Genomic DNA, 12,702 nt, shown 5'->3' with positions numbered 1-12,702 from the left:
CAAAGGAGCTGGAGGAACTCAGTGGGTCAGGCAGCGTCTATGGAGGGAAATGGACAGTCAATGTTTCAGGTCGAGACCCTTCATCAGGACTGGAAAGAAACAGGGGGATAGCCAGTATAAAAAGGTGGGAGGAAGGGGCGGAGCAAGAGCTGGCAGGTGATAGGTGGATCCAGATGAGGGCAGAATGACAGGCAGGTGAGGGAGGGGGGAGAGTGGGAGGTGACAGGTGGATTTGACAAAGGGCTGTAGAAGATGGAATCCGATTGGAGAGGGCCATGGAATAAAGGGGAGGGAGCAGATCGAGAGGGCGGGGGAGAGGAAGGAGCGGGTGATGGGGCCCATTGGGATTAGGAAACAAATGGGGGACTGAGGGGAGTGGTCACCGGAAGTTAGAGAAATCGATGTTCATGCCATCAAGGTGAAGACTGCCCAGGTGGAATATGAAGTTTTGTTCTTCTAATTTGCAGCTGGCCTCAACTCAGCAGTGGAGGAGGCTGTGGTCAGACACGTCAGTGTGGGAATGGGAAGTGGAATTAAAACGGCTGGCCACCGGGAGATCCTGGATGGTTAGGCAGACAGAGTGAAGGTGCTTGATGAAGCGATCCCCAATCTGCGTCAGGTCTCCCCAGTCCATTTCTTCTTCAGCAGTACCTCAGGATCAGAGATGATTTGCTTCCACTCCAGTCCTGTGGGTTTTGATGTGGTCAATGTGGGAGGCACACATTTTACCACAGAAGGTAGAGGAAGTGTCTGATGGGACAAGTGGGTGGAAAGTTTGGCAGGTAGTGTGATCCTTCTGGTGTCTCTGCTCCATTTTGAGTGGGGATTCTCATGATTTGGTGGGGTTGAGGAGTGAACTTACAGAGGTTTACAAAATTACGAGGGCATAGATAAGTTGAAAGGTCAAATCTTTTTTCCAGGGTAGGAAAGTCTAAAACAAGAGGGCAAAGGTTTAAGGTGAGAGCGGAAAGATTTAAAGGGGGTCCGAGGGTCACAGCAGATGGTGGGTGTATGGAATGAGCTACCAGAACAAGCAGTAGAGGCGGACAAAATTACAATGTTTAAAAGACACTTGGACAGGTACATGGATTGGAAAGGTTTAGAGGGATTTGGGCCAAATGCAGGTAAATGGGACAAGCTCAGGAAGGAGCCTCGGTTGGCGGGGACGAGTTGGGCTCAAGGGCCTCTTTTTGTGCTATATAACTCTTTGACACTGTGTTAAAGCTTTTCAAGCAAGCTTTGTAAACATCCTTGAACCTTTCCCTCCACCCTCTTGCCATGGTGGAACTCTGAATGGCGTGTCTGTTTCAGGAGTTTGACACTGAGCATGTGAACGATATGGTCTGCTCATTGGAGCTGAGTGCAATTAAATCCTCAGTGCTGGACACACTGGCATGGGAGAGGACACTGGATCCTGCCAGTGGACTTGTTGGACCATGTGGAGACAGTGTCTATATCTCTCCAGTGTACTGAGGTACTTGCAGTAGGCACTCTGAGTTTCAGAAGCCTACAGGAGGGCAGGGACTGCTGATGCCCAGAGTTTTCTGCTGGGTTTAAGGTCTTGATCTTTAAACATTCTTTTCCTCAGACGGCCAAAAGATGTGCTGGCACATTGAAGGGGGTGAAAAATTTGATCGTCGATATCTGCCTTCAGTGAGAGGTGGATGCCTAAACATGGGGAATGGTCCACATTTCCCAGTGTGAAAATCTAAAAAACTGAAGCTGCTGGAAATCGAAAATGAAAGGGTTTCCAACTTGAAACATTGACTCTGTTTCTCTCCCCACAGATGCTGCCTGACCTCCTGAGTACTTCCAAAACTTTCTGGTTTTTTTAGCCATTTTCCAAGGACATATTGTTGGACCTTTATAGTCAGACAGCAGTATTGGGGCAGGAGGACCTTTGTTTAGTGGACACTAAGTGTAAGGCCTTTTCTCTCGTATGCTTCAGTGAACAAGTTGACAATGACTTAGCGCTCAGCCTCCAAATGAGCACATCTCCAGGCTGCAACTCGGTGGCAGAGGTTGGAGTTACTGCAATATTCCCCTGTAAACTAGTTTCACTTCAGCGGAAAGTTTGTTGGAGGTGATGTGCAGCCCTGTGGCCAGAAAGATTGGGAGGAAAATTGGGGTGAAGACAGAGCCTTGCTTCACAGCAGCCTGCACTGAGATTGGATCTTTAGTGGACTCGTTGGTTAGGATCACGGCTTGACAGTCTGTCTTGAATGTCAAAAGCATTGGTGAGGTCAAGAAAGGCCAAGGTACTGTTTGGGTCTGCTCCCTGCTCTTGGGGTTGTCGTGCGGTGAAGGTTGTGTTCACACTGTCTCTGGATGGAAGGAATCCACACTGTAATGTTGGAAGCAGCTCTCACTACTGGCAGGAGGCAGTAGAGGAGGACCTTGGCTCTGATGTTCCTTGTGGTAAACAGCAGAGAGACTCCTTTGTACTGAGCACAACTGGATTTGTCTCCATACATCTTTCCGCTGTCAGAATTCCTCTCAAAGTCTCCCTCTTCCCAGGTGTGGTTGATGAGTTTGTGAAGTGTATCCCCACGGTGAATTTATAACACGTACAGGGGCGCCCCTTGTAATGAACGGCTTCTGTTTTTACAGACGTCCATAAGTGGATTTTGTCCATAAGTTGGAAAAGACACAAAAATCACTCGATATGGTAACTGTACCTCCACAGTACTGTAATGAGGGGCATCAAAACCACAGAAGACTGATTGGAAAGAACTATCACTAAAAGTGGAGAGGGAGAGGAAACTAGTCATATGTACATAGAGTCATATTTATAGAAAAGTACAGCATGAAAAGAGACCCTTTGGCCCATTGAGTCCATGCTGCCCATCAACCACCCATTTACACTAATCCTAAATCAATCCCATTTTTTATTCTCAACATTCTCATCAACTACCACCAGATTCTACCACTTACCTAAACACTAAAGGCAACTCACAATGGCCAATGAACCGGTCAATCCACACGCCGAGCACTCAGAGGAAATCCATGTTGTCAGGATTGACGTATGTCGGACTTTTGAATTTAATTGTATGGGAGCTCGCTTGTATGCCGTGGTGGCCACAAATTGGGCACTCATAACCCAGGGACGGCCTGTATATCCAATCACCATTGATGTATAGAATTGAGAGACAGGAGGCCATTTGGACCATCAAATCTATACTGGCTCCTAACAAGCAAACCCTGCAAATTATTTTCCCTTCAAAGTTTATCAATGTCTCTCTTGAAGGGCCTGTTTGTCTCTGCTCCACCTCCCCTTGCACAACTATGTCTGGTTTAGAAAAGTTTTTCTCACATCCACCTTGGATCCTTTCCCAAGTTATTTTAAACCTGGCCTCCTGTCTCTCAATTATGCTCATTTCCAGTCTTGTACAGAATCGGTAATCTTGGTTGTCCACAAGTAATAATCGCCTCACCTTGTCTGAGACATCTGTTCTGCAATATTTGTACCAAATCTCTTGCAGTTTTAATAAACAGCAGATTTAATGAAGATTACCAAACTGTGGATGCTGGAAATCTAACTTAACAACAGAAAATGCTGAAAACACTCAGCAGGTCAGGCCGCATCTGTGGAAAGAGGAAGGGTTAACATTTCAGGTCAAAGGTCCTGCGTTGAGTGCAGATGCTGGAAACCCTACCTTGTCTGGATTTTCCACAGGAAATTTCTGGGCAGTGGTGACTCCATCTCCTTCAGCAAGCCCTTCCACACATAAACTGGTCGGGTATTTTGGGGGGTGGGACGGGGTTGGTGGGAAGGAGAGAAACTCTTTGTCAAAGAAACAGAAAAAGTTTCAGTTTGAAAACCCTTCTTTAGTTCTGATAATGGATCTTTATCCGAAACATTAATTCTTTTTTTTTGTCCTTCCATGGATGTTGCCTGACCTGCTGAGCACTTCCAGCATTTGCAGCTTTAATTATCAAACCTAAGAGGCTAAATCATAAGATGGGAAAATAGAAGCAGGAGTAGGCCACTCCCCCCCTCAAGCCTGCCCTGTTATTCACTATGAACATGGCTGATCTGCTCCAGGCCTCATCTCCTCTTCTGTGCTATTTCCCTACAGCACCTCAATTCCCCGATCTTGAAAAATGTATCCACTTCCTCTTTAACTGCCTTCAGCTACTTCCACAACTCTCTGGGGTAAAGAAATTCAATTAAAAACTGATAAAATGGACAAAAGAATGAAATGGGTAAAAGCATCCTCGCCCTGGCTGATGATGGCTTGAGGGGTACCAAAACTTGGTGATATAATCGGACAAGACCCAACCACAAAATCACTGTGCGATGGACACACAAGAGACTGCAGATGCTGGAATCTGGAGCAACAAACAATCTGCTGGAGGAACTCAGCAGGTTGAGCAACATCTGTCTGGATGCAGGGTTTCGACCTGAAACGTCGACAATTCCTTTCCTCCCACAGATGCTGCTCGACCCACTGAGTTCCTCCAGCAGATTGTTTGTTGAACCACTGAGTAATCCTTGGTGGACACCAAGGTCACGGCCTTCGCAGTTTTTTTGAACACTCAGCAACCATTAAAAATGGAATTGAAACCCTTTTAAATAATTTTTAAAAATTACTAGGAACGGGTAGGGCAGAGATTAAGTTACTTAACAGCGAGACGTCTGGACCAGTGATCCAGAGACATGAGTTTGAATCCCACCATGGCCACTGGGGAACTGAAATTTGATAACTAAATTCATCCAGAACTTAATAAACTAGTCATAGTAACATTGACCAAGAAACTGGTTCACTCATGCTCTTCAGGGGAGGAAATCTCCCGTCCTTACCCAGTCAGGCCTATATGTGACTCCAGACCAATGTGGGTTGACCTTTAATGGTCTCCTCAGTTCAGGGGCAATCAGGGATGGTCAACAGATGCTGGTATTGCCTGTGATGTCCGCATCCCAGGAACGCACAAATATAAAAACTGTAAATAATCTTATTCTTACCTTTAAGATGACTGGGCTCACACAGCCTGAACTAACCTAGCATAGGATTCATGAGCAGATTCCTTAACAGTGGACTGCACTGCCCAATCATAAGATGGAATCCAGCAGCAAGTTTGGAACCTCCCCATTTGTGTCAAAATCCGATATTTGTTTGTGTTTACCAATAGGATTTGCCCTATCATTTGAAGATTGTTGCTCTTTTATATTTAATAAACTCTAAGGCTGAACTCAAACCAGGTATTTAGAACATAGAACATAGAAAAATTACAGCACAATTCAGGCCCTTTGGCCCACAAAGCTGTGCCGAACATGTCCCTACCCTAGAAATTACTAGGCTTACCCATAGCCCTCTATTTTATTCAGCTCCATGTACCTATCTAACAGTCCCTTGAAAGACCCTATCGTATCAGCCTCCACCACCGTTTCCGGCAGCCCATTCCATGCACTCACCACTCTCTGATTCTCATTATCTGAAACTATACTTACTAAGTTATAAATCTAATATATTCACCGGTAGAGTGTTGGAGTTGGGAATCTTGGCCTATGCTTATTGATACTGGCCATGTCCTTTATGAGCCTCTCACATTCACCACATTGAATTCATGATGCTCGCAGCTGGACCATTTATTCTGTTCATATTCACTGGGGACTCTGTACCATATCTGCTATCTCTCTGTAATAGTAGGCAGTAATTTATTAAAAATTAAACTGGTGTCTATATTTGTAAAAATGCTTATTCAGAGAAGTAAAACCCATCAACACACAACAAAACTATTGCTGGTACATACCCAGCTCCTTGCAAAGAGACACTGATAGTAGGAGAGTATTTACATCACAGAGTAAAATCAATGACAGTAAACAGAAGTGGGTGAATATAATAGTATTCCCCATTCTAAGTTCGGCAGGTCCCCATTGACCCTCACCAATTTTTATAGATGCACCATCGAAAGCAACCTATCTGAATGTGTAACAGCTTGGTATGGCAACTGCTCTGTCTGTGACCGCAAGAAATTGCAGAGGGCCGTGGACACAGCTCAGCACATCACAGAAACCACCTCCCCTCCCTGGACTCTGTCTATATTTCTTGCTGCCTCGGAAAAGCAGCCAGCATAATCAAAGACCCCACCCACCCTGGACATAATCTTTTCTCCCCCTTTCCATTGAGCAGAAGATACAAAATCTTGAGAACATGCTCGATCAGGCTCAAGGACAGCTTCTATCCCACTGTTATAAGGCTCCTGGATGGACCTCTTGTATGTTAAAGATGAACTCTTAACTTCACAATCTCCCTCATCATGGCCCTTGCACCTTATTGTCTGCCTGCACTGCACTTTCTCTGTAACTGTAACACTATATTCTGCATTCTGTTATTGCTTTTCCCTTGTACTACCTTGATGTACTTATGTTTTGAAATGATCTGTATGGATGGCATGCAAAACTAAGTTTTTCACTGTAAGTCGGTACACATAAACTCCAATTCTTTCAAAAATCAATTAGCTTGTAGACTCATGCCCATCCTATTTGACTATGAGACCTGGGAGTGATAACTAATGGTGTGTTGCCACACCACACTGATGCCATTGTGAAACCGCCTCAGTGTTCACTAAGTTTGCAAATTAATATCTGCTTGCTCAAGCAGTTTCTTCAAACACTGGTATAGTCTCTTTGTTAGTGTTATTGACACACAGTCTAACAGCACGTACACTCGCGCACACTGAAGCAGCGAGGCTGTCTTTGATAAAAGTCTTCTGTTCATGCGACCATAGACATTCAAACAATGGGCAACGTTTCTGAAGAGCTGTGCCAATGGCAAATAGCATTCATCTCTGAGATACTAATCAGTGAATTAAAATTTAAAAATTGCCACTTCCCTTTTAAAGGAAACTTCTAACTTTACTCTTTTTTTATTCAAAATTCTGGGCCACACAAACTTTATCTGAGCAGCTTTTTGCGGAGAGATTTATGAGGATGCAAATTCTATTTCTGAAGATTCAAAATATGCTTTATCTTGCAACAATATGACTTTTAACGAGTCTCTTGTTAACCATTTAGTGATCCTTAAGGAGACAGTTAATTTCTATTTCTGTTCAGGGTAAACTTTATATACTGTAAAACAATAGAATCGTTGTATACAGAAAGAGGCCATTTGGGCCATCGAGTCAATGCTGGCTCCTGGTAGACCACTCCCCTTGCTCTTTCCCCATTGTAGAGCAAATTATTCAAGTACCAATCCAATTCCCTTTCGAAAACTCTAGTGGATTTCACCTACAGGTAATGAGTTCCAGATCACAACCGCTCTCTGTGTAAAAGAAGCTTGTCCCCATGTACCTGTCATATCTATTGCTCCTCACTTTAAATCTGGGGCTCCTGGTCCTGGTACCATCTGTAAATGGGACCAACTTCCTTGCATTTGTTTGCCTTGTCTAAACTAGTCGCGATCTTGTCCACCTTTATTCCAAGGAGAAGACCACCTTCTGTGTCGAACCCCTGACCTATCGGTTCCAATGTCAATGTTCAAAAGTCACTGGGTCAGTTTAGTGGACATTCAGCTGAGAATGAAGTGCAGCGAAGCTTCCACAAGAATGAGTTAGGGAAAAGGTTGTTGGACGAACTAGAACTTCACAATCCCTTTCAATAACCTTTGAATATAGAGAAGCAGAGCTAACGACATAATGGTGTTTTTTTTTAACTGAAGAAATATCAGTCCAGCTTTTTGTTTTGAAGTTTTTGGCTTACTTTTGTTTCTTATTATTTTTTCTAATTTGGGGGTTCTCTTTTCATACAATTTCTTTTCAAATTCTTTTGTATCATGTTCACTTAGTAAGAGATTGGGAGGTTCAGATTATATATTTTACTCCCTGTGAGTGTATATATTAACTGTCATTATTGCTATCCTGATCTCTTCGTACTATGTGTATAATCACTAATCTTATGCATATTAATTTGAAATTAACTTGAAACTTAATAAAAAGATTGGAAAAGAACTTGAGCACAGAAACGTGCATCTTATTCCTGGGATTTTTAAAGCAGTGTTATTTTCCTGGCAGTGTTTTTTTTAATGTGATTGAGGCTGGGGTCAACATAGGGCAATGACAGAATGTGACAGAAATAGGAGACAGCCCTACAACCCCTGAGCCTTCTCCCCCAGTCAAGCACAAGCATGGAAGACCCTATGCCTCATCCACTTTACCATCCAATCCACATCCTCCGATTCCCTTGGTCCGAAAATGACTTAGAACCACGGAGAGGTACAGCACGGAAACAGGCCCTTCGCCCTACTGAGTCTGCACTGAATGTCACATTTATATTAATACCATTTTTTAAAATTCTCACATTCTCATCAACTCCCCCCAGATTCTACCACTCACCTACACATTGGGGGCAATCTAGCCGGCTAACCCACACGCCTTTGGGATGTGGGAGGAAACTGAAGCACCCAGGGGAAACCCACGCAGTCACAGGGAGAACATGCCTATCCCCTGCCTGTTTATCTGTCTGTCTAAATACCTCTTTAATGTTGCTGTCGTACCTGCTTCTACAACTTCCCCCTGGCAGTGCGTTCCTGGATTTGTTGGTCGGAGGTCACGGGGTCAGTGGGAGAGCGTGCACACTCCACCCACACAACACCGGAGGTCAGGATTGAACCCAGGTCTCTGTCGCTACGAGGCGGCTGCTTTACTAGCTGCGCCACCTCTTGCTCTATCCTCGTCATCTCCTCATAGGAACAGCCCCATCCCCAGTGCCAGCAGTGACCATGTGTACAGGTCTGGGGGAGGAAGAGTGAAGATAAAAAATACTACTTACTTGGTCTGATGTTTGGACCCCTGGAGATGTGCGTGGTATTGTTCTATGGAATTCAGGACCACATGACACAAACTACAGGTGTAACTGCGTTTTAGTGCTGTAAGAGAAGACAGCTGAATCAAAGCATTGCCAAGGTGAGGATTGAGACATTCCAACTTTCACTTCTTCCGCTCGGCTTTCCCAGAATATCACACAAGATCCGCCACCCCAATATTTCCACAAACGAAGCAATGTTGGAGAGATTTTCCTGGTGTGGAACTTTGTACAGTGAGAAGTACAAGCCAGCGATTTCCACCACCCCCATCTTTCCCAATCCCTGGTTGGAACATCCATTCGAAACGACCCAATGGACCAGTTCCGTCCTGGGCTGAACTGTTTGTGAACTCCTCGAGCCCCTCTCCACGCTGCGTGGGAAATCCATCGCTTTTGTTTACTCATTCATACTTCAAGAGCTGGGCATTACTGCAAGCCCAGAATTTATTGCCCACTCCTCTTTGCCCTTGAACCTGCTCGGCTATTTAAGATTCATACGCATGGTTGTGGGCCTGGAGTCACCTATAGGCCAGTTCAGGTAGGATAAAGATGGCAGGTATCCTCCCCTGTAGGACAATAGTAGACGTGGAAACTGATATAGAACATAGAACATAGTAAAACTACAGCACAATTCAGGCCCTTTGGCCCACAAAGCTGTGCCGAACATGTCCCTACCCGAGAAATTACTAGGCTTACCCATAGCCCTCTATTTTACTCAGCTCCATGTACCTATCTAACAGTCTCTTGAAAGACCCTATCGTATCCGCCTCCACCACCATTTCCGGCAGCCCATTCCATGCACTCACCACTCTCTGAGTGAAAAACATACCCCTGACATCTCCTCTATATCTACTCCCCAGCACCTTAAACCTATGTCCTCTTGTGGCCACCAATTCAGCCCTGGGGAAAAGCCTCTATCTACCCTATCAATACCTCTCATCATCTTATACACCTCTATCAGGTCCCCCCTCATCCTCCGTCTCTCCAGGGAGAAAAGGCCGAGTTCCCTCAACCTGCTTTCATAAGGCATGCTCCGCATTCCAGGCAGCATCCTTGTAAATCTCCTCTGACAGTGGTGTTTTAGATAGACACATGAACGTGCAGGGTATGCAGGGGTATGGATTGTGTGCCAGCAGAAGAGATTAAGTTTGATTTGGCATTGTGCTTGGCACAGACATCCTGGGCTGAAGGGCCTGTACTGTTCTATGTTCCATGTAAATGGGATTTTACAATAATCCACTCAATTTGTAGTTATGATTACCAGTATCTACAGGAGGGGCTGCCTCAAGAAGACAACATCTATCATTAAAGATCCCCACCATCTGGGCTGTGCCATAGTCTCGCAGCTACCATCGGGCAGGAAGTACAGAAGCCTGAAGTCCCCACACCACCAGGTTCAAGAACAGCTACTTCCCTTCAACCATTCGGTTCTCGAACCAACCAGCACAACCTTAATCACTGCTCAGTACAGCAACACTGGGACCACTTTGCATTACAATGGACATTTTTTTGTCCTAATTGTGTTCTTTCTCATATAATATTGTATAATTTATGTTTTCCTTGTGAATGTTGTGTAACTGCTACAAAGAAGTTTATCACTGCACCCGTGCATACGTGTACTTGTCCATAAGATAATAAGCTCAATTTTGACTTTGACAAGTTTTTTAAAATAAATTCCCAAAGCTCCAGTGTTGGGATTTGAACTCAGCTCCTTCCACTGCTCGCCCTCTGGACTACAAGTCCAGTAACTTAAACACTGCGCCACCCCTAATAAGGACATTGGTGCTGAACCAGTGGCCAGAGATGTTCCTGCATTAGGAATGCTGATACACTGAGCTAATTGTACTGTGGGCACAGCAAGTCTATAACACTGCTGTTTTGGTTTACACTTGACACCATGTTGTCACTGTTGCTTGAAACCACAGCCAGCTGGTCTTGTTGGACATTGTGACTGTGTCCAGCCCTGGGCCCATACAGCATGGAAACAGGCCCTTCAGCCCAACTGGTCCATGCCAACCAAGATTCCCATCTAAGCTAGTCCCATTTGCCCGCCTTTCGCCCACATCCCTCTGAACCTTTCCTATCTGCCTGTGTACCTGTCCAAGTGCCTTTTAAATGTTGGTAATATACCTGCCTCAACCACTTCCTCTGGCAGCTCATTCCATGTACTGACCACCCACTGGGTGAAAAAGTTGCCCCTCTGGTTCCTATTACATCTCTCCCCTCTCACTCTAACCCTGTGCCCTCTAGTTCTTGATTCCCCAACCCTGGGAAAAGGACTGTGTGCATTCAGCCTATCTCTGCCCCTCACGATTTTATACACCTCCATAAGATCATCCCTCATTCTGTTATCTCCAATGAATAAAGTCCCAACCTGCTCAACCTCTCTCCACAACTCAGTCCCTCAAGTCCTGGCAGCATCCATGTAAATCTCCTCTGCACTCTTTTCAGCTAAATGGCATCTTTCCTACAACAGGGAGACTAAATTTGAATGCAACATTCCAAATGTGGCCTCACTGACATCTTGCACAACAGCAACACAACATCCTATGCTCAATGCCCTGACTGATGAAGGTCAGCGTGCCAAACACCTACCACCTCTGTGTAAACCTCCTCTGCACTCTTTCCAGCTTAATGGCATCGTGACGCTGCCCTATCAAAGGAGGAGTATTCATCCGGCTGCCTCCAGAGCAAGCTAGCATGGAACTTCTTCCCTCAGTCCTGCACTCCTTGCAAAGCATTTGCTTTGGGAGTCCCAGCCGGAAAACCAAAGCGGACAATCTTACTTCAAGTTGCGCCAAGCTCTATCAAGCTCTCTCAAGTCAGTATATGCAATGAGCTTCAGTATTGCTGAATCTGGGGAATTCACCGGGGGCGAGTGGAGATAATGCACCGTGAGCATCAGCAGGCTGCACACACGTTGATCTCGCTCAGGATGCTGCTGCCTCCATGCACAAAATATTATCACATCAACAGTCATGGTTTGCCTTTATAAACAGGTCAGCCTCACCGAGGTGAGAGTTAACCAAACAAAAATTCATACCGAGTCTAATCAGGATGTGCAATATATGCAGCAGTACATCTCTGGGACAGAGCTTCAGGCTACACTAGGATACAGCAGCTTTTGTGCTTTGCTGAGCTTCTGTGGACATTTTATCTGCAAAAGCAGGCTGCCTTGGAAGCCCAGAGAAACACTGTGGAGAAGCAGTCGACTGGAGAGTCTCGAGCAGGCTTGGGGTTGGCAAGGTCAGGGGAGTAACTGGAGGGACAAAACTGTGAGCTGGTAATTGAAAGATAATGAACAGGACACACAGTGAAAGGGAGGTGACAATCCAACTGCTACTTAGGACAGTTCCATTAACACAGAGAATGCATCATGCATGCTAATTAAATTTTATGTGTGGATTTTATTCCCTGAGAAATACTATCTGTCTTGTGATGGTCCACTGAAGTTATAATTAATATTTGAAAGCAGTGTTAAATGAAATATTGCTTCAAATTTACTCACTGCAAACTATAAGTGTCTCTTAGATATTACAAAATCATTTTGGCTCCAGCGAACACCAATGTCCCAGAGCTAATGTCTTCTGACATTTAGGCTGTAAATGCGCCCACCTGTGCAATAACGCTTCAGATCAGTGGGAGCAACCTTTAGACTGGCAGTTGTGCTTGAGATGTTATACCTCCGACAACAGCATTGAGCATTTATGTAGCATCTTTAATGCTATAAAACACCCTGAGGTGTGTTACTAAGGGTGTAATTTAACAAAATTTGGCAGCAAGCCACAATAGGAAACAGCAACAAATGGCTTGTTCAAAGAGAAAGGTTTTAAGGAATGTAAAGTCAAGGTAAAGACAAGTTTCAGAGGCAGGAGAGGTTTCAAGAGTGAATCACACTG

General features: G+C 44.8%; 1 protein-coding gene across 1 annotated transcript in view; it reads right to left on the bottom strand.

Moving 5' to 3' along the window:
* Positions 1 to 12,702, bottom strand: part of LOC127584172 (zinc finger matrin-type protein 4-like) — a 175,822-nt gene that overhangs the window by 21,648 nt on the left and 141,472 nt on the right. Inside the window, exon 6 of the mRNA XM_052040752.1 lies at positions 8,771 to 8,867. Within this exon, the coding sequence (XP_051896712.1) occupies positions 8,771 to 8,867 (97 nt within the window). The remainder of the gene's footprint in view (positions 1 to 8,770; positions 8,868 to 12,702) is intronic.

The sequence above is a fragment of the Pristis pectinata genome, chromosome 29 (genome assembly GCF_009764475.1).
Source record: "Pristis pectinata isolate sPriPec2 chromosome 29, sPriPec2.1.pri, whole genome shotgun sequence".
NCBI lineage: Eukaryota > Metazoa > Chordata > Chondrichthyes > Rhinopristiformes > Pristidae > Pristis > Pristis pectinata.
The sequence above is the reverse complement of the archived record's forward strand: the minus strand, read 5'-3'. Positions and strand labels throughout refer to the sequence as shown.